At 44.5% G+C, this 24,001-nt stretch overlaps 1 protein-coding gene and 1 non-coding gene across 21 annotated transcripts in view; one reads left to right on the top strand and one right to left on the bottom strand.

Moving 5' to 3' along the window:
* LOC115196015 (CLIP-associating protein 1-B) overlaps positions 1–24,001 on the top strand; it is a 39,790-nt gene that overhangs the window by 1,650 nt on the left and 14,139 nt on the right. For 7 of the 20 annotated variants that reach the window (XM_029756456.1, XM_029756451.1, XM_029756454.1 and 4 more), the window contains exons 3-26: positions 2,377–2,455; positions 2,662–2,765; positions 2,876–2,967; positions 3,073–3,148; positions 4,357–4,454; positions 4,631–4,701; positions 13,161–13,295; positions 14,360–14,445; positions 14,592–14,684; positions 14,923–15,068; positions 15,295–15,430; positions 16,548–16,618; positions 16,714–16,773; positions 17,392–17,469; positions 17,671–17,838; positions 18,266–18,312; positions 19,137–19,316; positions 19,882–19,911; positions 20,757–20,864; positions 21,204–21,359; positions 21,664–21,768; positions 22,531–22,593; positions 23,043–23,173; positions 23,455–23,699. In XM_029756456.1, coding sequence (XP_029612316.1) covers positions 2,377–2,455; positions 2,662–2,765; positions 2,876–2,967; positions 3,073–3,148; positions 4,357–4,454; positions 4,631–4,701; positions 13,161–13,295; positions 14,360–14,445; positions 14,592–14,684; positions 14,923–15,068; positions 15,295–15,430; positions 16,548–16,618; positions 16,714–16,773; positions 17,392–17,469; positions 17,671–17,838; positions 18,266–18,312; positions 19,137–19,316; positions 19,882–19,911; positions 20,757–20,864; positions 21,204–21,359; positions 21,664–21,768; positions 22,531–22,593; positions 23,043–23,173; positions 23,455–23,699 — 2,558 coding nt within the window. Of the gene's footprint in view, positions 1–12; positions 1,674–2,376; positions 2,456–2,661; positions 2,766–2,875; positions 2,968–3,072; positions 3,149–4,356; positions 4,455–4,630; positions 4,702–6,112; positions 6,272–6,293; positions 6,385–11,991; positions 12,265–13,160; positions 13,296–14,359; positions 14,446–14,591; positions 14,685–14,922; positions 15,069–15,294; positions 15,431–16,547; positions 16,619–16,713; positions 16,774–17,391; positions 17,470–17,670; positions 17,839–18,265; positions 18,313–19,136; positions 19,317–19,881; positions 19,912–20,756; positions 20,865–21,203; positions 21,360–21,663; positions 21,769–22,530; positions 22,594–23,042; positions 23,174–23,454; positions 23,700–24,001 lie in introns of those variants that run through there. The other 13 variants (XM_029756452.1, XM_029756468.1, XM_029756458.1 and 10 more) reach the window with 10 other exon arrangements.
* Positions 1,897–2,026, bottom strand: LOC115196506 (U4atac minor spliceosomal RNA). Its single transcript, XR_003878871.1, has one exon. It is a non-coding gene; the product is annotated as a U4atac minor spliceosomal RNA (small nuclear RNA).

Raw genomic sequence — 24,001 nt, 5'->3', positions numbered from 1 at the left:
GATACCATGGGATGGCACTGTCACAGGCAGCCAAAAACGTGCTGCTATAACCATAAGGTGAAAGTGACTGGTGTTACACAAGTGTAGGAAAGAATCTGTCATTTACTGGGACATAATTCAGCAAGGGTGTGTGAGACTGTCACCTGGGGGGAGAATATAACCTACAGGCCCAGTGGCTTCAAACTTCACACAAAGACTTGTTGTGCACAATATTAGGGGAATTGCTTTATAGGCCTACTTCATGTCAGTGATGAGCTGACCAGTGGGTTAGCTCCTGATGACCGTTGATGGTAGCTCAGTACTATGGGGCTTTTAATAGCTGGCTGTCATAAAGAACAGTGCAGAATGAGGTGGATGGACTCTAAACCACTTGGTGTCTGTGATCCCTGTGTATCCTAGTACTCTGCTAATTTGAAGGTCTTCTTGACCCCCAGATCCCACCAGAGTAGATCTCACCTTGTCAGTCCTAGATAAGATGTGATTGGGATTCATCAGATGTAGCCTAAGCCTAGCTAGCCTACATGTCCAGCAAACCAAAACATTACATCACCCACCCATTCTTTCACTGTTAGGTCTTCAGCCTCAGCACAGGCACAAACACAAGATGAAGGCTGAGCGGTAAGGAATTCATTCTTCACCAAGGGGACGGTTATCTGTTTGGTGACCTGGAATCCTTTGTGTTTGATCTGTATCCACTAGAGACGGTATCACCCTAGGGACATTTGTCCTGCAAACTCTAGCTAACTACACAATCACTGCACTGCTGAAAGGCTATAGTATAATATGGGACCCTAATGTTATCAGCAGAGCAGACAGTTCGGCCCAGCTATTCAAACTCCACAAATGTCCAGCCAGACTGTCAGGGGTCAGAGTCTCGAACTGCTTCTTCCATGTAAACATTGAGGTGGCGGAGCGGGACACTATCAACAGTAACGCAGCTTGTTTTTGTCAAGCTCTGATGTTGAGCAATCTCGACTGAGCTCAAGCAAGGGGTTTGCTGCTTTGATTTGTCTGTGCTTTCAGGCTGGAGCTGACCTCTGAACTCTGTGTGTGATGAAGGGAGAAGCTGCCACACACACAACTCTGCTGCCACACACACACGCGCACTCACACGCATAGAAAACAGCTTACCTCTCTCGCAGCGAATCAGAACGCTGCACCCTGTGCTGCTCTAGAAACGGTGTTCCCTCCAATCAGAGTGATTACTCCGAGAGAACAGTACAGTAATGGGGACATGGACTCCCACGGCGATAGTGGTGAGCTTATTTTACAAACTCTCATTAGGCTACCCCAGATGAGACCCAGTTTGTCTGGTGTCTATCTACCTGGGTTGGCCCCCACAAGTAGAGGGGAGGAGAATGCCACATATGAATGGCTAAGAATCAATGAATGGGCTAAACCCTTACGTGAAGAAGGATCAGGGTTTAGTTGATTTTTCTCTTTTTGCTTACTTCTGTCATTGCCCTACTAGTAAAGACCACTTAGTTTTTACTATCAGCGCCGGAAGTGCTGTGTTTTTGTTTCAGCATCAGATGGGAGTAGGTTGAAAGCTGTTGATGAAGAAGGAAAGGAAGGGAGGCCTAGTCAAACACTGCAGGACTTTCAGAGGGAGGGGGCACTGCAGCAGGCTCACAGCTCTACACAGCTGTTGACGGACAACCTGTTCTGAAATGGTGTGTTTTTGTGTTCTGTCACTTGTGAATAGTCTTCAGCACCTTTTTTTTTACGTCAATTAAAGCTATTTACACATACACATTTTTGATATGCAGCAGTTGTGAATTTGTAGTTACAACCAGCAATAATGTTGTATGTGCATTGTGAACTTATCCACTAGGGGACATTAGACAGCAGGAAACTGTTGAGAAATGGTTCTCTTTCTACAAATATAAACCCTGAGGTTCCAAAAATTGCACCATAGCCCAAGCAAGAAGCTCAGGTGATGCGAAGGTGTTGATTATGGTGTTAGCAGGGATACTCTCACTACACGTTCATTGAGTGTCCCATACCACCCCAAGACAAGGAAAGATACCTTTCTTAGTGCCAGCCAAGACCTAATCAAATCTCAAAGTGGTTTCCGACATGGTTAATATTTTATTTTCTACTGTAGGCCTACAGCAGCATCAGTAGGTTGTTACAATATATATTATTTGTGTTTGAGGGCTTCCTTTGCTTTTAAAGATTTAATAAAGGGAACAAAAGCAAGATTTTTCACATTACCCACAATCCTTTGCAACAGAACTTGTATTTCAAAGGATTCTTTTTTATGTTATGCATTCTTTCTCAAAATGTCAAACATTTATGCTGTTGTTGAATAGCCTATGTTATTTAGATAAAAATGTTAGTATTTACATTTTTTATTTTGATCTTCATTCTTAGGTGGCTTTGTTGGGAATGGACTTACTCTCAGCTTTAGTAACAAGACTACAGGAACGGTTTAGGACACAGATTGGAACTGGTAAGCTATCCCTGGCAATTGCATGCATTACAACAAATTTTTATGATTCATGGTTTTCTTGAGTCAAAATCAAATCAAATGTTATTGGTCACATACACATGGTTAGCAGATGTTAATGCAAGTGTAGCGAAATGCTTGTGTCCTTGTCACCTTGAGTTGTTGTCACATAATTCATATCTTTGTCCTTGCCTTCTCCCTCCCGTTAGTTTTGCCGAGTTTGATAGATCGACTAGGCGACTCAAAGGACCAAGTCAGAGACCAGGATCAAGCTCTCCTGCTAAAGATCATGGACCAAGCTGCTAATCCACAGGTAATGTCAGCACACACTGTAGACTCACCTACGTGTTAGTATAGAAAATAAACCGTTTCATTAGAAAAAAACAGACTATAATAAATGTTTTTATTTGTATTTATTTGCAGTATGTATGGGACCGAATGTTAGGAGGATTCAAACACAAGAACAACAGGACCAGGGAGAGTGTCTGCATTTGCCTTATCGCCACGTTAAATGTGTAAGTTCATAATAGCCAAGAATGGTTTAAACTTACTATTTCATCTGTTTTGTCTTACACATTCTTTGTGTGCTTAACAAAAAAAAAATGTTCTTCTCCTTACAGATATGGAGCTCAAGGCTTGACCCTCAGCAAAATTGTCCCCCACATATGTAATCTTTTAGGAGACCCTACAAGCCAGGTATAGTTATATTATTTTAGACTATTAAATTATACTGAACAAAAATATAAACAGAACAATTTTAACGATTTTACTGAGTTACAGTTCATGTAAGGAATTCAGTCAATTGAAATAAATTCATTAGGCCCTAATCTATGGATTTCACATGACTGGGCAGGAGTGCAGCCATGGGTGGGCCTGGGAGGCAATAGGCTCACCCACTTGGGAGCCAGGCCCAGCCAATCAGAATGAGTTTTTCCCCACAAAAGGGCTTTATTACTGACAGAAATACTCTTCAGTTTCATCAGCTGTCCGGGTGGCTGGTCTCAGACGATTCCGCAGGTGAAGAAGCCGGATATGGAGTTCCTGGGCTGGTGTGGTTACACGTGGTCTGCGGTTGTGAGGCCGGTTGGACGTACTGCTAAATTCTCTAAAATTATGTTTGAGGCGGCTTATGGGAGAGAAATTGACATTTTAATTTTCAGGCAACAGCTCTGGTGGACATTCCTGCAGTCAGCATGCCAATTGCACGCCTCCTTAAAAACTTAATACATCTGTGGCATTGTGTTGTGTGACAAAAGTGCACATTTTAGCGTGTCTTTTTATTAACAGGGATGTAAACAAATTTGTGCACACAATTTGAGAGAAATATGCTTTTTGTGCATTTGGAAAAATTCAGGGATATTTTATTTCAGCTCATGGGACCAACACTTTACATGTTGTGTTTATATTTTTGTTTAGTATACATTGTGGTGTTAAACTGGATTTTGGCTTTGACAACAGCATTATTGGTGTTTCAGAACTCTCTGGTGGTTGACCAACAGTGTTACAGATTCCATGTGAACTCATCAGACTTCAGTATTTTCCTGATATCTCGTCTGTTTATTCCTTGCAATTAGCCTGTTTTGTAGACTTTTTCAAAAGGCTTTGCTCTGTCTTTCGGTTATCACTTCAACAGCATTTCCCACTTCCTGTCGGGAACAGGAAGCTGTGTCCATGGACCTCTCTTCCTGTACTGATATAGTGCCAGCCATCTTTTATCATTGTCAGTTTCATATGCACAACTATATTGACTATTACAGTCAAAAAGAGAGGATTTCTGTCTTTTTTACATCTCATTTTATGTTCAATCCAGACAAATGATTATGTCCGCAGAGTCGAGTGGTTAGTGTGCAGACAGATGAGTGAAGCCGTGTGAAATGTCTCCTGTTTTATTTCCCGACACACAGGTGCGAGACGGGGCCATGAACTGTCTTGTTGAAATCTACAGACACGTCGGGGAGAGGGTGCGGATGGACCTGGGGAAAAAAGGACTACCACAGTCAAGGTACCTTCATCCTCTGTTGTGTTTCTGATACCAAGGCTTTCGGTTGGAAGTGCAATCCCCATGACCCAGTTCTCTGGTATCACCAGGGAGCCTGACTGTCTGCTTTTAGGCTTACGCCTCGTCATAAATGTATGATGATGCCTTTAAAACAATATACTGTCTTTTTGTCTTTCCAGGTTGAATGTCATCTTCAGTAAATTTGATGAAGTACAAAGATCGGGGAACATGATCCTGTCCCCTGTCTCAGGTAAGCGCAGTACTTCCTTTGCTCCCACTGTTGTACTTTCCCTCTATCCAACAACACACGGAAACATTCATCCCTTTCCATTGAGCTTTGTTATATTGAAACGTTCTGGTGTAGTGCAAGCAGTGCACCGGGATTATGACTATGCTTATGGAGTTGATGGGGATCTCATATCCAATCTGGGCCCATATCAATAAAGCATCTCCGAGTATGATTGCTGATCTAGGATCAGTTTTGGCTTTTAGATCACAATGCATAAAATTATACACAGCTGCTATCTTTTCCTGCCCAGCATGAAATGCAACTTGTCGTGTATTTGAGGTTTAAAAAGGCTTCTAAAGTCGGTCATCATCCCCTATTAAAGATAATGCACATAGTAATTCACATTTCCTGTTGCTGCAGGATTATTTTCCTGCTGTGAGAAACTGGTCAAATTAAGATAAGACGTATGTACAGGTGGGGACCTGATCCTAGATCATGACTCCTACTCTGAGACACTTTGTAGATATAGACTCTGGGCTCAGATCACTCAGAGCTGGACAGAAAACCAACAACAGAGAAACCAGTTCCGTGTCCAGGCTCTTCCAGAAGAGAACAGTTAGTATGCATTGAGCAGTCTCTCTGCAGAAATACAGTGCTGCAGGCAGGGGGTCAGATTCTCCTTTCAGCTGCTCTCTATTGGACATGTTCTTGGTATTCTGTGCACAGAGTAGGGCCTTGCCCTGAAGCAGCAGTATTGTGGCAGGACCGACTGATATCGGAGCTGTGTCTCTTTGTTGCTTCGGCCGTATCGTTTTCGTCTCCTCAGGCCTGTTAAGTCTGGGACATAAAGGGTCTAATTGCTGTGGTCACGAGGCTTCACTTTCATCACCAGAGTTCACCTTGTAGAGATTAGACTAGAGCTGCTGTAATCTCTGCTTTCATTTCGCAGGCTGAACGACTTCATATCAAACCTGAGCAAATTGGCCAAAGCAAGGTGTCATGCTGGTTCTTTTATGGTAATGCCTCATTGACGTCATCGACCAACATCTCATTGGCGTTTTCTAGTCACCTATTGGGCCAAAGAAAGGGGAAAAATCTTTGCTGTCAACACAGTTCCCCCCCCCCCCCCCCCCTGTGCGGCTCGAAGGTTAACCAGGCATAAAGGCAATGCCTTGGCCTTGCCTCTTTACCACACCAGATACTTCAAAGGGCTGCCTCTCCTATGCAGCTGACAGCTCATGAATGTCAACTGTCCAGGCAAGTGGAAAGAACCTCTCTCTCTGCCCAGGAATCCTGTGTCCTATTCATTTGGTACCAACCCGATTGAAACGGGGAGGTATGTATTACTTCTGAATTTGTCCAATGAGAAACACTCGAGATTCTTTTTTTTTTTTTAAGGCGTGCACTAATTAATACTGGATTTGAATCCGGGCTAGCGAAGGGAAGGGGAGAGACCGAGCCTAGGAAGAGGCAGCAACACAAGGGACTCTGCTGCAGGCTCTTATTTTGGAGAAGAGAGTGGTGTCGTTTTGTCGTCCGTGCGGTCACAAGACCTAGCTAGAGGGGAGGGGAAGGAGTAGCCTGGAGTACGGTAGGTAGACACAATAGAGCAGAGACAGACGGCAGTGTTTGTCCTTGTTGCTCACTGTTACTTAGCTCTGTTAGTGTGTGGAATCAACAGCCCTGCTATGACCACAGGAGAAGGTATGGATCTCTTTTCTCTCTACAAAGGCCTTTTATATCTACTGCGTGGGTAGATTAGTTATAGTCGTGTTTGCCTTGGGATTATTAGCCTATGTTATGACTATGCGTATGGTGTTTACCGGTGGCCTCCGTAGGTAAATGAAAGGAAGCAATGTTGGTGAGAACCGCAGGAGATTTCATACAGGATGTTTGTCTTTCTTTCATTTCTTCTAAAGGAAATGGTTTGGGCTATTTATGTTAGTGTGTTTGACATTGTTGAAACATTATACTAAGAGGATGTTAGATACATGGCAAATTAGGCCTGGCTCATATTCCTCCCCTTTGGAGAACTTGGACACGTGTCTTGGTCAGAAGAAAGAGAGGAGGACTGAATGTTACTTCTGTCTACTTCCTCAGCACTTCCTTGTTGCCAGTAGCCAGTCAATTAAGGTGCCCGCTGTGCTCTGCGAATAGCCCTCCGCCCAGTGCACTTGGGACGCACAAATGATGAATTGGGGGCACTGAATGACTGGCAGAGGTGCCACTGCCTTCTGTCTGTAGGGTAGAGTTGAGTTACAGCTAGCTAGTGCTTTCATAGTATTTAGTATTTTTTTGTATTTTATTAGGCTCCAGGCAAACCTGCAGCTAATCGTCCTAGTGTCCACACAAAACATAAAACATGACATAATACAGAACATTATTAGACAATTACACTGAACTACAGAACTACATTAAACAACATATGACATAACATTAATAGACGGGTACAGAAGTAAATCAATTCAAATGCATACAAACATTACAATACATAGCATTAATGGACATGAAGTACATACATTTATATTAAGAATACACTCGTTCATATTGTTATGCCTTAGCAATCCATGCAATAATAAGGGCTACACTGCATTCATTCGTTGTGTTACAGTTTCTTACTGTTACAATTGCAGGTCCTGATCCTAATCTCTCAGAACCAGTTGTTCTGCAAACACTAGCGAGAATCTCACAACGTTAGGATCCACCCGTGTCCTTGGTTCTCCCGTTTTGAAGTCAATACTATTCATAATAATAATGTGATTCATAGATTCGACTGAATGCAGTTGCACCGAATACGGCAATGGAAATGCTCCAATTCCTCCGGCTAAGGCTTCAACCACAGTTTTTACCCCAGCAACTGTGCCATTCAGCTCTTACATGAGCTACAGATGGAGTTTCCTCCCTGTTAAAGGCTTCAATTGAATCCTTCACCTCAGCAACCGTGTTGGCGATTTCTCCAGCTAAACGTTCAATTGAATCCTTCACATTAGCTACATATGTGGACTTTTTAAGAGATCCATCCCTTCGCTCTGTTCAATAAATTGAACAGAGTTGTCATTACCATCAGATGGGCTTCATCTACCTCATTCGCCTTGTCTAGTGCATAGAAATGAACTAAACCAAACATTTTCCGTCTTAGTCTACCACCCGTAAAGGCTTAGCTAGTGCGTGGCCTTTGGACTTATTCGTCAGATTAACAAAGTCCCCCTGATTTTGAGTTTCTTCCTGTTCTCATAAACTGGTTTTGCATGTCCATTTTCATTTCCGCACCACACTCACACCCAGTAGCATCCACCAGCCACACACACAATAAGAATACACTTTCGTAAAACCTTGCTCTAATGACTAACATCAATAAGCTGACCAGACTATCATATAATTTGGAGCAGTACATTCTTACTCTACCGAGTCCTTGCTTACAAATGCTTTCTCTGAGCGTGCACTTTTATCTTGATACCAAGGACGCATCCTAGCTTTAACTTTGATCCAAACACCAAATGTGCTTGCGAGGGAGATGCTACAGCTATTTAGGTCAGAGGCGCTGTGGACTGCTGTTTTATTTGTTTAAAAAAAGCGACTTTGTCTGCTTGCTTCAGTGATTTGTTAGAGCGTTGGACTAGTAACCGAAAGGTTGCAAGTTCCAATCCCCAAGCTGACAAGGTACAAATCTGTCGTTCTGTCCCTGAACAAGGCAGTTAACCCACTGTTCCTAGGCCGTCATTGAAAATAAGAATTTGTTCTTAACTGACTTGCCTAGTTAAATAAAGGTAAAAAGAAATGGCAGGGAGTTCCATGCTACAGTATCATGGCTCCTATATATTAGGGTGCATTGCCTTGAATTCGTTTTGGGCTTTAGGGACTAAGAAGATACTTTTAGTCGCTTGCCTTGTGGAGTATGAATGTCTGTCAGAGCTGTGTGTTAGTTGATTGAATAGACAGTTTGGAGTAGCAAAAACAAGAAGTGATGCAGACAATTTTCTTCTCTACTTTGAGCCAGGAAAGGTCAACATGCTGTTGACATTAGCGCTCTTGGAACATTGCGTGCTGCTTTGTTTTGGGCCAGCTGTAGCTTTAGTCGGTCTTTCTTTGCCGCACCTGACCATATTACCGGGCAGAAGTCAAAATACCATCAATTTGAGCTTGTTTGGACTTGTTTGATCAGTTGTGGTAACCTAGTCCTGACAGTTTACAGTCTAAGGTGACACCAATAAGTTTTGTTTTCTCAACTTGTTCTATAGCCACATCTTTCATAACCAGATCCAGCCTCGGTCTACAGCAGGCGTCTCCGACAGGATGATCTCCAGGCCACCGATGAGTAGCTGGCCAAACAATTCTGAAAGTACATGCAATTTTCATGCGTTCCACTGCAACCTGTCATTTAACAAATCTCGCAAGTATCAGACAGCGCAAGCTCCCAGCTACTATCTAATCAACGCAACATTGACATTTATCCCACCCCTGGTTAGCCACTGTTGGCTTAAAAATTGAAACTTAACACAATATCGGCCAATTAAGGTCCAGCAATATTGCCCATCTGTCTGTGTGGTGCATTTGTCTATCACTCCGTGTGTAGCCAGTTGGTGTGATGACCGTCTTGTGGGTTGACAGAAATGCTTTCCCCAAAACCATATCAATTAAATGTTATATGCAAAGTAGGCTTACCTGGCAGGAGTATATCACGAGGAACTATATCATTTGTATCTATTATTTGTTATTTTCAAACTTTTACATGAAATGAAAAGCAGCAGTGCAGAACCATCACTAGACCGGCACATGTCACTCGCTAGATGTGCAATTAAAGGGGAAATATGTTTGTTTTCTTCCAGACCTAAAAAAAATTGCCTTCTGATGTGATTAAACCAATGACATTGACTCAGAACATCCAATTCCATTGTTTCTCTATGAACACTTTTGAGAGTGAAAAACAAAAAAAAATCTAAAACCAGGAAGGAACCATTTTATAGAGCCCCCCTTAAGAGTGGTTTATTAACCATTATTTTACCAGGTATATTGTCAGAAAACAGTCCGCTACTTTCTCTTGTAGAGTAAGGAACGGGGAAGAGTTGCAGGGGAGAGGAAAAGAGAACAATGTTCCTATTTGAAAGCCAGAAACGTTTTTGTAGCTCGTGATGTTTCATATTTTTCAAGTGGCTCTCATGTTAGAAAAGGTGTGGAGACCCCTGATCTAGAGCTTAAGGAATGATTTGTACTGAAATACTATGCTCTTAGATATATTCAGAACTAGTTTATTGTTGGCCACCCATTCTGAAACTAACTTCAACTCTTTGTTTAGAGTTGCAGTGATTTCACTAGCTTGTTTAAGGCTAGTGGTGAATCATTAGTAACAATAGAAAACAGTAACAGGCCAAGACAGCTCCCTTGCGGAATTCCACAGTTTACATGTATTAGATTAGAGAGGCTTCCATTAAAAAAAAACCTCTGTGTTCTATTAGATTGCCATATCCTTGATCAAAAGTGGAGAGTGTAAAGCCATAACGCATACGTTTTAACCGCTAACAGATTATGGTCAATAATGAAATTGGTCTGCTGTTAGAACCAGGAAAGGGTGGTTTACCATTCTTGGGAAGAAGAATGACTTTAGCTTCCCTCTGGGTCTGAGGGAATTTTTTTTTCTCCAAGCTCAGATTGAAGATATGAGAAATAGGAGCTGCAACATATTCCCGCTACCATCCTCAGTAGTTTTCCATCTAAATTGTCAATACCAGGTGGTTTCTCGTTATTAATGGCCAGCAACAATTTGTTCACCTCTTCCACTCTAACTTTATCATTTTTTTTAATGAAAATTTGAATTTACATTGCTTTTCTTTCATAATAATGGAGATCTAACCAGAGTGAAGAGAGTGCCCGTATGCATGGGATTGGTTATGTGCACATGTAGGCCTATTCAACATTCATTCATTCAGGCCACACCGGATGGATTGTTTTGATGCTGGCTTCGTTTCACTCCTATTTGTCTAGTTGATTGTGAGAAATGACTCCTGAAATGTATGCATTTTCTTGCAGAAATTGCGTTCATGTTTGAAACGAATGGGGCTGTTGAATTGTGCTGCTCCTGTGTTGTCCGGTACTTGAGTAGCTCGTTCCCCGGTGAGAAAGTTTCTCTGTGAGAGAATGGCTGGTTTGTGTTCAAGGTATCGGATGGTGAAGAGGAAGAGCTAGCTGTGTGTCGACAGTCGGTGTCCTCAGGAACTGTGGAGAATAATGAAGCCTTTTCCTCAGAGGTTGAATTCCTCAGTATCACTTTCAGGTTGAAGCTGTTGTTGCTCTCTTCTCATACAACAACTGGTGCGTTTATCAGGGGGCACTGCCATCTAGTGGATGAATTCGGGACCGTCTGGTTTGCGTGACATTACTGCATTATAAAGTCGGTCTCATGTGCTTATGATTCATTGCTGATTTTGTTGTATTTTAGGATGCACTCATGCATATTGACCTGGAACCATAGGTTATGTGTCTAAAATAGTTGTCTATGTTCTTCGTAGCTTTAACGAGACAGGGTGTTTTGCGTTCAGACCAGTTGTACTGCCCTTGCTCACACAGAGTCCAGGGTTTTTCTGCATAGAAAACTATTGGGCGGGGCTCCTAAGTGTTTTTTTTGGATGGAAAAACATTTTCAGTGTAAACTTAAAGGAATAAAAACTAGCAATCACCAAAATAAAAGCTAGACAGTCAAGGAAAATCAAAAAGATGCATTCAGGAGTATTTTTGTCATGGCATGGGGCCCCCATTGATTTTGTTATAACGTTTGAGTCACTCAGATGTAATAAGCCATGGCAAAAAAAATGTCAGGAAATTTGCTTTAAAACAGCTTCTGAAGTTGTTGGACTGTGACCGAACCATTGGTCACTCCCATGGCCACACCCACCAACTAAAGCCCATTTTATTTATCCAGAAAAAACTGGCTTTATTTACAATGCAAATCCTGAACCTAAACTATACTCTAGCATTTGCATTCAGCCCATCCTTCAGCTGCAAATTTCCCTCCATTTTGCTCTGCTGTCTGTGCTGACAAATTGCACATCTGTTAAGGAAAATGATCTTGAAGACAGATTGAGTGGGATATTCCCTCATGTCTCTCTCATCACTCTCCAGTGATGGCGCTAGGCTCACTGACCTGTTAAGATTGAATTCATGGCTCATCAGTTTCTTTCTGGCTCCTCCCACTCCCAGGCTGGGTGTCCTATCATGGTGATAGAGAGGGTGTGTCCTCTCCTCCTCTCCCCCCCCCGTGGGAGGTGGAGCTGTCCATCTGCTTTCTCTGTCGTCACTGCTCTACGGGCTGGCTCACTGTGCTCAGTAGGGGGGGGCACCTAGAATCACAGCACAGCAAGCGCTTGTGTGTTAGTGGGAGAGAGTGTGAACTGTGCAGCAGGAGGGCAGCCAAAGCCTGAGCCACGGGTGCTCAAGCACCAGAGAGGGGAGAGTGTAGCTGTCACTGCTAGCTGCCTGCAGCGAGGGAGCTAGCTGGGAGACCTGTGGAGACTGGAGACTATGAGGAGGGGGTCTGGACTGGACTGTCTGTCGACATGCTGAGGAAACTCGTCTGCAGGAAGATCTGTGCCTGTAAGCTCTGCTTCTCTTTCTTCTTGACACGTGGTGGGGGGTGGAGGTAGAGGAGAGACCCGTTGTATTAATATTAATGAGCGCCGTGGAGGAATGTGGGTCAGGTCAAGAGTGTGGGAGGGAGTCACCTGTCACTAAGACGAAGATCGAGAGATTGGTGACAGACAGTTGAAGAGTGACAGACAGGAAGAGGACAGCTGGGTACAGAGTACGCGCTATGAAGTCTGAAGGCTCAGACATTCTGAAGGCTACCAGTAACAATGTCTGGATTTTATGAGCTACCCTTATCACAACTGGTATTGATGACAGCAGTATGCTCAGAGCTGGGTTTTTATACCAGGCTGGTTTATTAGACATTCACCTTGTTGTGATATCGACAGTGTACTTCATTTTAATATTGCAATGGGGGAGAGGAACAATGTGAGGTAGACGACACATAACCGACGGGATGTGTCAGTGTGCTTCCCCTGCGTTGTGTGGACCTCTGAATAATGCATGGGGTTGTGTTTCATCCATCGCTGGTCTGGCAGATTACTCTGCTCCCTCCGGGCCGACTGACCGGGACTGACATGTTCAGTTCACCACCGTTTGGGGGGGGTAGTAGTCACTTCACTTCCACAGCATGAGGGCGCAACCACCGGTTACCGGAATCAGACCGAGACAATTGCCTACAGAATGTACTCTGATGACCCCCTCCCCCCAATGTGTGTGTTTGTGTAAAGGTCATGCCAAAAGGTCATGCAGGCTGCTGCTGAAATGTGTTATTGTTGTAGGAGGTGGTGGGATTGAGCACACGGCGCTGATATAAAGCATTCTTTGTTTGTTTAGTACAGTCAGCATTCAAATTGTGCCAGAGTGGAAATAACTTGATTTCTCCGTTTTGCCTTCCCTCCTAGATAAGAACTTTGAAGATGATGATTCGGTGGACGGGGGGCGGTCCTCCTCTTCTAAGGGCCCGTCGTCAGGGAAGAAGACAGTGAGCATGGGGTCGTTCCGTAGGCCCGGCTCTGCTTCCAGCACCAAATCAACAGGTGAGACGCCCCTTCCTGTTCGCACCAGCAGAGAGTGTGTTAGTGATGGAACGACGAGCCATGTGTATTTTTAACGTTGTCAAATGGGATTTTGTTCTTTCTCCTACCACAGTATTCCGTTCATTTGCTTCCTCAAGAATCCTTGTGTGTTTCTGTGTGCGTGCATTTCCTATGCTTTTTAGACATGATGACCGGATTATCTAGAAAAGCCTTTATTTGGCAATGGGTAATAACAGGGCTCAGCAGTGCGAGCATTTTACTCACATATGCACATGGAATTTTAATTTAGGAGCACCAGTGCACCTAGAACAATGAACGAATCTAGCTTTAATACCTCAAGTACTTTTCATTGTGCTCCTAAATTTCTTTGTGTGCGCCTACATTTTTCAACTTAGGCGCGCACCTGCTCCTTGTTAAAAAAGGTCAACGTAGAGGGGAACAATGACCTCTGTCCAGGATCTGTATGGAAGATAATTCACTGTGGAGCTGTCTAGTGTTTATAACAGAGATGGTGTCTCTATAACCCAGTCACTGTGGAGCTGTCTAGTGTTTATAACAGAGATAGTGTCTCTATAACCCAGTCACTGTGGAGCTGTCTAGTGTTTATAACAGAGATAGTGTCTCTATAATCCAGTCACTGTGGAGCTGTCTAGTGTCTATAACAGAGATAGTGTCTCTATAACCCAGTCACTGTGGAGCTGTCTAGTGTCTATAACAGAGATAGTGTCTCTATAACCCAGTCACTGTGGACCTGTCTAGTGTCTATAACAGAGATAGTGTCTCTATAACCCAGTCACTGTGGAGCTGTCTAGTGTCTATCTGTACCCTTGGGACAGTGCAGATGGTGAGGATTATGTGATGATGTAATGGAACCAGAACACAGAGAGAAACAGAATACAGATTGATAGAAACATGGGATAATGACAACTGAGCGTGATATGCCTTGCGTGAACCCCATAAGGCTGCAGCCAATCCAAGATTCATATTTGTGTGAACAATAGCCCACCAGAATAGCTTCCTGGTAAAGTTAACAATTCAACCTTGTGCTCCTCTGCTTATATCAGGGAGAGATGGTCCTAGTGCGGCTGCTGCAGGGGCTGTGGATGAGGAGGACTTCATCCGTGCCTTCGAGGAAGTGCCCGCTATGCAAGTACGTGTTCGCTCTCACGACAGTATCAAAAGTCATTCCGCGCTTTTCTCGCTTGGGCACGTGAAACAGGCCCTATGTTACAAGTTGTGTATTAAACCCATTAGGAATGTGCTTCCTCTTCAGTGGTTCTTCTTCTCTCCTCTCAGCTTTTCTCCAACAGGGAAATGGAGGACGCCATGACCAAGATCAGAGAGGTGCTGGCTGACGACAAACGAGACTGGGAGCACAGAGTCACTGCGGTAACGAGACTACCAGCCGATCGTCCCTCACCTCCAGATGACTTCATCACACTGGCTACCTTCCAGTATCCACACTAGCGTACCATTTGACGCAATGTATTGGCCATGCATTCTGAGTGTGGATTTTGGATTGGAGCCACTGACCATTTAAGCGGCTGTTTCTATTAAGCAGCCACATCTATCATTTGATTGGAAGTGTGACGTTGATTGACGGCTTGATGGTCTTCTTCTTCTCTAGTTGAAGAAGATGCGTTCTCTGCTCCTGGCGGGAGCGGTGGAGTTTGACGGTTTCTCCCAGCAGCTGCGTCTCACGGAGGCAGCCTTCAAGATGTCCTCTAAAGACCTGCGCTCTCAGGTGGTCAGAGAGGCCTGCATCACTCTGGGGTAAGGAGACCTCTGGTCCTATTCTCTTACTCACGGTTTCAATTCAAATCAAACATTCTATTTAATGTTACCGAATCCATATTGTTATTACTTTATACAAACTGAAATTACAAAGAACGTTCCCCCCCCCACACTTTATTGTACAGCCCCATCAGTACAAAATAAGTATTCAGATAGTATTCATAATAACTTGTCTCCGTGTCCATATGGTGCCTCTATCCTGCAGCCACCTGTCCTACATCCTGGGGAACAAGTTTGATCATTGTGCTGAGTCCATCATGCCCACTCTCCTAACCCTGGTCTCTAACTCGGCCAAGGTCATGGCCACATCCGGAATCGCTGTCATACGACTCATCATCAGAGTAGGTGAAGTTATTTACATTTGAAATAAGTAGATTATAATTAGAATGATATATATATTTTTTAGGGGGTAGATCAGCTTTAATAGTGCAGATGGATTGTAGCTTCCATCAATGTAATTGTGTGCATCATTTCCAATCCCCATATTTTTTGGATAAGTATAATATATGTATGTATGTATGTATGTATGTATGTGTGTGTGTGTGTGTGTGTGTGTGTGTGTGTGTGTGTGTGTGTGTGTGTGTGTGTGTGTGTGTGTGTGTGTGTGTGTGTGTGTATGTATGTATATAAAAATATATATATTAATATATATATATATAAATATTTTTAAAAGGTGTGTGTGTGTGTGTATATATATATATATATATATATATATATATATATATATATATATATATATATATATATATATATATATATATATATATATATATATATATATATATATATATATATATATAATATTCCTTTTTTAAAATATATTTTCCTTTATTATTTCCCACAAACCCTACCACCCCTCCCCTAATTGGAGTAAACTAATAAACAATAACACTTAGGCTTCTACTTCCAGCTTATACATAATATATACGTTTTACAGACACAATCTATTTTACAATAGTTCTATTTGTTTGTTTTTAGTCCTGGCCTTCCTCTAACCTCAACCTCTCCCATCTATTTCTGATGTCCATCCAGTTTGATTTCTCTTTGCCATATATTTGTAACTCTGCCATATATTTGTAGTTCTGAACCTATATACATTTTACAGACAGTTTATTTTACATTTGTTATCTTGTTGTTATTAGTCCCACCAGTTGAACTGAATTTAGTTGAATTGAGCTGGGTAGTTCAGTTGAGCGTCAGTCAGACAAAATGGTCGAGTGGCAAGCCTTTCTTTGTTTGGAACACTAACTCACATTTTTCCTACCCGAGGGCTGCAAATGACATTCCACTGCATTCCGATGTGGGCGTTCATTGTTGGTCGTTGCTTGCGATTGTTCTCCAAAGATGCCTCGTGTGTTCCTCACTCAATCTATACTAGAACAGCTAGTAACTGAATGAGTAAAAACTGGACCAGTGACGCGAGGATGACTACATTTCTGTCCTCTCTCTGTCATCCAGCATACACACTACCCTCGTCTCATTCCTATCGTGACCAGCAGCTGCCAGTCCAAATCTGTGGCCGTCAGAAGGTAAACAAACAAATTGCCTCAAAGACTTATCCCTAATCACACACTAGCTGAGCGTCTGTTTGTTTTCCCTAACAGTCTTCTTGCTCTATTTCCAGGCGCTGTTTTGAGTTCTTGGACCTCTTGCTGCAGGAGTGGCAGACCAGCTCTTTAGAGAGGTACGCTTAAATGGCGGCCACTAGACAGGCCTATGAACTCAGAATTGTCCCCCCTCCTCAACAACTCAATATTGTATTGCCGTGTTGTAGATAGCTACTGTACTGTAAAAACCTTTTTTCTAGCCACTGTCCAGTGAGTTTGTGATGAGCCCGTCCTGGTAACATGAAGCTACGTTGTTGTCAGTGAGTGGCTCCTCATCTCAGCAGTTTCCATGGCAATGCCAGGGAGGGATATCTATCCCATAAAAGCACACTGTGCTTCATCATTGTGGTGATACCAAATCTCTGACTGGGATGTCAGGGGAGCTCTCTTGCCGCCTTCTCATTGATTTATCCTGCGTACCAAATGGCATCGTATTCCCTGTATAGTGCACTGCTTTCGACTAGGCCCCATGGGCACTACTTTTGACCAGAGCCGTCGAAAGCAGTGCACTATATAGGGAATAGGGTTCCATAGGGCTCTGGTCAAAAGCAGTGCGCTATATAGGGAATAGCGTTGGCATTTGGGACGTAACCGTAGCTTTTTATGCTGTGGTGGTTTTGGTGGAGAGGAGGCTATTGGGATGCTGCATGCAGAGAGTGAAGCTTTGGGTTCCTACTCTTCTTGATCCCTCACAGGAATGTAGCTGTTCTGACAGAGACCATCAAGAAAGGAGTCCATGATGCAGACTCCGAGGCCAGATCAGTGGCCAGGAAGTAAGTCACTCTCACCCTATGTCGGACATGCATTAACCATGTTTCTATTTGGAAATATGAGTTCACCAACATCGCATGTCATCACGGTAACAACTTTTCCTCCACATTTGATATTTTATCTGCCAACCTGAAACATTGCCCCGTTGACGACAGGCTGTCTCACTGTTTCTGGGCCTTTGCCCTGTCTGTTGTGTTGTGCAGGTGCTACTGGACGTTCCACGGCCACTTCAGCCGGGAGGCGGAGCAGCTGTTCCAGGCTCTAGAGTCGTCCTATCAGAAGGCTCTCCAGTCCCACATGAAGAGTTCTGACAGCATCCTGTCCCTCCCTGCCTCAGACCGCTCCTCCTCCTCCTCACAGGAGAGCCTCAAGTGAGACACTCCATCCTTTCTATCCTTCTCCTCCTCTCTCCATCTCCTTCTTTCTCTCCATGTCTCTCTTACTTGGCACTCTCTCTGTCTTTCTCTATCATTTTCTGTCTTTCGAGTAGTGCTCTGTCTTTCGAGTAGTGCTCTGTCTTTCGAGTAGTGCTCTGTCTCTCTCTCTCGAGTAGTGCTCTGTCTCTCTCTCTCGAGTAGTGCTCTGTCTCTCTCTCTCGAGTAGTGCTCTGTCTCTCTCTCGAGTAGTGCTCTGTCTCTCTCTCTCGAGTAGTGCTCTGTCTCTCTCTCTCTCGAGTAGTGCTCTGTCTCAGTTTCTCTCTCCCTCTCTGTCTGTGATATGAGAAGTAGTAGTATTGAAGGAGTATTGATCTTAGTCAGTCAGGTTAATCACTATCTATCTCTCTGTCTGTTTCCACAGCCGCCCTCAGTCCGCCAAGAGCTCCATGGGAAACACCGGGACCAGGAGTAAGGACTGACATTACACCACAGACATTACTACCACAGACATTACTACCGCAGACATTACTACCGCAGACATTACTACCGCAGACATTACTACCGCAGACATTACTACCGCTGACATTGCTACCGCAGACATTGCTACCGCAGACATTGCTACCGCAGACATTACTACCGCAGACATTACTACCGCAGACATTACTACCGCAGACATTACTACCGCTGACATTACTACCGCTGACATTACTACCGCAGACATTACTACCACAGACATTACTACCACAGACATTACTACCACAGACTGGAGAAAATATCTCAGATCTCTTCTATCAGTTAAATGATCCACAGCTCTGGATATAATCAAAGACCAGAAGATATATTTTTCATGAAGATGTCGATCATGATTTTTCAAGCACAGCAACAATGTCCATGACATCTACTGTATGAAATCCATCCAGTATCCCACCACATTGTAAATATAGTGTTGGAACTGACCCTGTGTGTAGCGTCTTACTTTCTGGGGGTTTTCTTATTGTTATTTCCTGTGTGTTTTGGTTCTACCTTGTGTAATTTGTAGTACTACATTGATATTGATCACGGCATTGTTGGGTTTAGAGTTTGCAGGAAAGGCATTTCACTGTACTTGTGCACGTGACATTACGACTTGAAACGGGAGTTTGGTTTATAGCTGTTAACTTTCCCTCTTTTCTCGCCCTCTCTGTCCTCTCTCTTTACGAAATGCGTTCGGGTAGAGAGCTTGGCTTATAACCATTGTTCCTCTCCGTTTCCTCTCCTCCCTCCCTCTCTTCCCTTCACTCCTGTCCCCGAAGCGAAAGCGGCTTCCTCCAGAGGTCCCTCCACCCCGGGCTCTCTCCAGCGTTCCCGTAGCGACGTGGACGTGAACGCTGCTGCCACCGCTAGTGCCAAGACCAGGATGACTCCCGTGCCCGCCTCGCCCGCCCCCTTCAGCGCTGCCTCCGCTCTGCCACCCGGCTCCTACGCCTCTCTAGGTGAGCCAAAAACATATGTTCTGTCTCTCTGTCTCTCTGTGTGTGTGTGTTCTAATTAAGCAGTAAGGTCCGAGGGGGTGTGGTATATAGCCAGTATACCACGGCTAAGGGCTGTTCTTAGGCACGAGTGCCCGGATACAGCCGCGGTATAGTGATCATATACCACAAAACCCCCGAGGCGCCTTATTGCGCTTATAAACTGGTTACCGACGTAATTAGAGCAGTGAAAATAAAATGTTTTGTCATTCCCGTCGTATACGGTCTGATGTTCCACAGCTGTCAGCCATTTCCGCATTCAGTGCTTGAACCACCCCGTTTTATAATTCTATTTCTGTGAGCCTCATACCTTCACAGACGCTTTTGCTGACTACGAGGGATATAGGACCATAGCATGGAGATTTAACAACAATTTCAATTTTATTTTTCAAAATATGATGATTAAAATACATCTTAAGGCCTTACCAAAATCTTGTAACCCCCCCCCCCAGTCTTCCATATGGGGATTATCCTGCTAACTTCTGCTAACCTCTCTCCTGGACTCTCCTGCTCTTGTTTTTTCCCTTAGACAACACACCTGATAACATTAGGCCAGAGGGTAAGATGAGATGGCTAACTGTGTGTTTGTTCTTGATGTGTGGGAGCTGGAAGACTTCATCCAGATTTCTCTGTCCCCTTTTGGTCTGTGTAATATACTGCGCCATGTTTACAGTGGTCGTCTTTGTGGTGTGCTACGTCATTGAATATACGGTGCTCATCTGTGGAACTCTGCATGGACTGTCTGCATGGTAGAACTACGTTGAACTGGGTCATCACAGCCAGAGAGAGGAGACCGAGACATTGATTGTGTTCGCAAATAGACCTGTCCAACTCACATGACCGTAAAGGCAGGCAGCCTCAGTGTCTGTCGGGTTATTGACCTTTATCGTTTTCTGTCTAACCGTAATTTTATGAATTCATGTTGTGCTGTACTCTCCTTTTCCCCTGAATGAACCATTTGTCCTACCTAGAACAGAATACTGGAATATACTTGTTGTGAATCATGTTTCTGTATTTGTATCTATTGTTGTGAATGAATATGTTGAGATGGGTTTTTTTTTTTTTATAGAGGATGAGACATTTGTGACTTGAGATTTCTTGCTTGGACCAGCTTAATAGAGATTTGAGTGCATGTGTCTGTTGAAATGGCTGGCAGCAACCTGCAAGTATAGACTAGCAAGTGTCTCTGTTTATGAATGAAATCTCTGGCTGTAGGTGATGAGGGCTGGTGTGGCCAAGCTGGGTGTGTCTGCATTTGAATGGATCTGTGTCCACGTGAAGTTAAGTCTGTTTTCTCCCTCCCCGACCTCTCTCTCTATCACTGTCTCTCTCTCTCTCTCTCTCTCTCCGTCTGTCTGTCTCTCTCTCTCTCTCTCTCCGTCTGTCTCTCTCTCTCCCTTCCAGGCCGTGTGCGTACCAGGAGAACGAGTTCGGGGAGCGGCGTGGGGGCGAGTCCCTCTGTCACAGACAGTAGGGGGAGAAGTCGAGCCAAAATGGTGTCGGTGTCTCAACGTGAGTATCTTCCCCCGACATATGGGCAACACGCCGTAATGAAAAAAGACACGTTGTTTCTCTAGATCGGTGTTTCTTGATTCTGGTCCTGGGGACCCAAAGGTGCACATATTTGTTTTTTGCCCTGCACTACACACCTGATTCCGCTAATAAAGTCATCAAACTTTTAATCAGGTGTGTAGTGCCAGGGCAAAAACAAAAATGCGCACCTTTGGGACCCCAGGATCAAGAAACACTGATCTAGAGCAATTGTTTGACATTTTTTACCACCTTTTCGACATTTGTGTGCTTATGTATTTTTCTCCCTTTATAAATACACCATACTATGTCGTGTTGCAGCTGGCAGTCGTTCTGGCTCCCCTGGTCGTCTCCTGAGCCAAACATACGGCAGGATCCCCAGGGCAACTGGAGCGACAACGCCAGCAGACAGGAGGCCTAAAGTCCCCCGCAGCCATGGCTGCAGCCGAGACACCAGTCCAGACAGATCAGGCCTGGGTAAGGACCAGGAAGGACAACACACAGATACACTGAAGACAGAAAACAGCCCCTCTACAGCTGTACTCTTCCTCTCCAACCTCTCTGCTCTCTGAACCACCTCATTTCCTGTCTGTCACTGAATGCAACCTCCTCTCCTCTGTCCTGACTAATTCAACTCCTCCTCTATTCCGCTGGGCTCTCTCTCTGAGTGTGTTGGGCTGTCTGTCTGGCTGTGTGTTATAAAGCTCTCATCTTCCTCCTGCTGCTGCTCTCTCTCTCTCTCTCTGTGTCCCCCCCCTCCAACCAACCACCACTATGCTAGCGAGGAGTCGTATCCCCCGGCCCAGCATGAGTCAGGGCTGCAGCAGGGACACCTCTAGGGAGAGCAGCCGGGACACCAGCCCCGCTCGGGGATTCTCTCCTCTGGGTGAGTACGGTATAGTAACATGCCCAGCCCAGAGACCATAGCCACCATGCCCCTCAATGCTTGGTTGCCGGGGGCTTGAATCCTGACTAGCCCTATCTAGAGTAGAACACACAGGCCATCATCAGACCACAAGAAAACCAACCGAAACTAACCTCTTCTGCTTCCGTCTTCTGCATGCCTTTTTACTTGTGTCTTTTCAAATGTTTCCTTTTCACTCCTGAGTGACAACAACATTTTCCTCAACAACCATTTGTTTACTAATCATGCCAGAGTCATTGATGACATGGCACGGGATGAGTTGATGCTAAACTTGTGTCCGCGGTCAGCTTATAGACTTGCGATCAGAGCCTTTGTGTCCAACGCCGGGACGCCTCTCAACGTTTTTCCCGCTAATGTTTGCGTGAAGCCAGTTAGCGTTGCCACATGGTAGGATTCCTCCTGCTCAGGTTGACAGGTCATGCACTGTATGAGTTGAAGAAGATGCTCTTTTTAAAGCCGTGTCTAACTTCACGTGTGAGAGAACCTCTCCCGGTCACACTTTATTTGGATAGTCCCGGTTTTCCATCTGTAGTTCTACAGATGGTCATACTATTAACAAGCTATCGGTTGATAAGCAACTGGTTTCTAAGGTCACGGTTAGATCAGAATAAGCGTTAGGCTAAGGGTGACGTTTAGTGTTAGGGTAAGTGTAAGGTTAAGGGTTAGTAGATGGGACTATCCAAGTAAAGTATCACCCCACTCCCTCCCGTGTTCCTCCTCTAGCGTCCAGACGGGTCTCCCGCTCCACCAGTGCTCTCCACTCGGCTGAGTCTGTGGGCCACTCAGGTGACCTGTCCTGCATGTCTCTGTTAGACCAGGCAATGGCATGTCGGTGTTCCATCGTGCAGTTCACCTCGATCGCCCACAGGGGGGCGATGGAGAGCTGAGCGTCCTCCTTATTTCAGTTTGGATGCGTCTTATTTTTCAAGTCAATCTGTGTTATTTTGTGTCATTCTGTTTTGTTAGTACACTTTTGTTTTTATTGGCCCTTTTACTGTGCTGTAAAATAAACCGTCAATTCATAATATTATTATTTTGTGTTATACCCTGTATCTCCTCTTGAGTTTCTCATGACCTGCTGATGAAATTTGCTTCATTTGTTCTTCCCCCGTGACTTTTACACCCCGTTTCGTTAATAGGTCGACTGCTTTTCCTTTGTAATACTGTATTACTGTGCTCCTATAATACTACAATACTATTCTAAAAGTATTATAATATCTCTGTGTTTCCTTCAGAGCGTCTAGGTCTGGCCCACCAGGCCCGTATCTCAGCCTCTGTCAACGCCATGAGGATCCTCAACACTGGGACCGAGGTGGAGGCAGCCGTAGCCGATGCCCTGTTACTAGGAGACGCCAGGAACAACAAGGTGGATGTTTACCTCGTCACGTGTGACTTAGATTCTCTATCCTCTTTACCATCTGAGTCATAGCATGCTGATCATAATAGCTTTGATGGCTTTTTCTCTTGGAGGAATATTTCTTGGATTAGCATCTATTTGGACTCTTATTTGCCTCTCGAATGTAGTCTTGTGGCAGCTTGTTGAACAGCAAGTGTCGTTGGTTTCTCTTCACTCGGTGGCATGACTTAGTGAGTATGCTGTATATGTACCTGTAGGACCATTTGACCTCTTAACCCTTGACCCCTCAGCGGCGGCCAGTCAGACGGCGGTACGAGTCCCCGGGCATCTACTCAGACGACGACGCTAACAGCGACGCCAGCAGCGCCTGCTCTGAGCGCTCGTATGGCTCGCGGAACGGCGGCCCGCCCCACTACATGAGACAGACGGAGGACGTGGCCGAGGTGCTGAACCACTGTGCCAGTTCCAACTGGTCTGAGAGGAAGGAGGGGCTGCTGGGACTACAGAGCCTGCTCGTTAGCCAGAGAATTCTCAGGTGGGATAGAGACGATCTATTTTTGTTTCGAGCTTTTGTGATGTCGCGTATTTGAGGCCGTCTCTGAGACAACTGTGCTCTAGATAGAAATCTGTTCTCTCTGCTACCGCACGGCAAGCGGTACCGGAGCGCCAAGTCTAGGACCCAAAGGCTCCTCAACAGCTTCTACCCCCAAGCCATTAGACTGCTGAACAATTCATCAAAATCGCCACTGGACAATATATATTGACCACCCCCCTGTACACTGCTGCTACTTGCTGTTTGTTTATTATCTATGCATAGTCACTTCACCCCCACCTACA

The sequence above is a fragment of the Salmo trutta genome, chromosome 6 (genome assembly GCF_901001165.1).
Source record: "Salmo trutta chromosome 6, fSalTru1.1, whole genome shotgun sequence".
Lineage (NCBI taxonomy): Eukaryota > Metazoa > Chordata > Actinopteri > Salmoniformes > Salmonidae > Salmo > Salmo trutta.
Note: the sequence above shows the minus strand (reverse complement) of the source record. Positions and strands in the feature narration are given on the sequence as shown.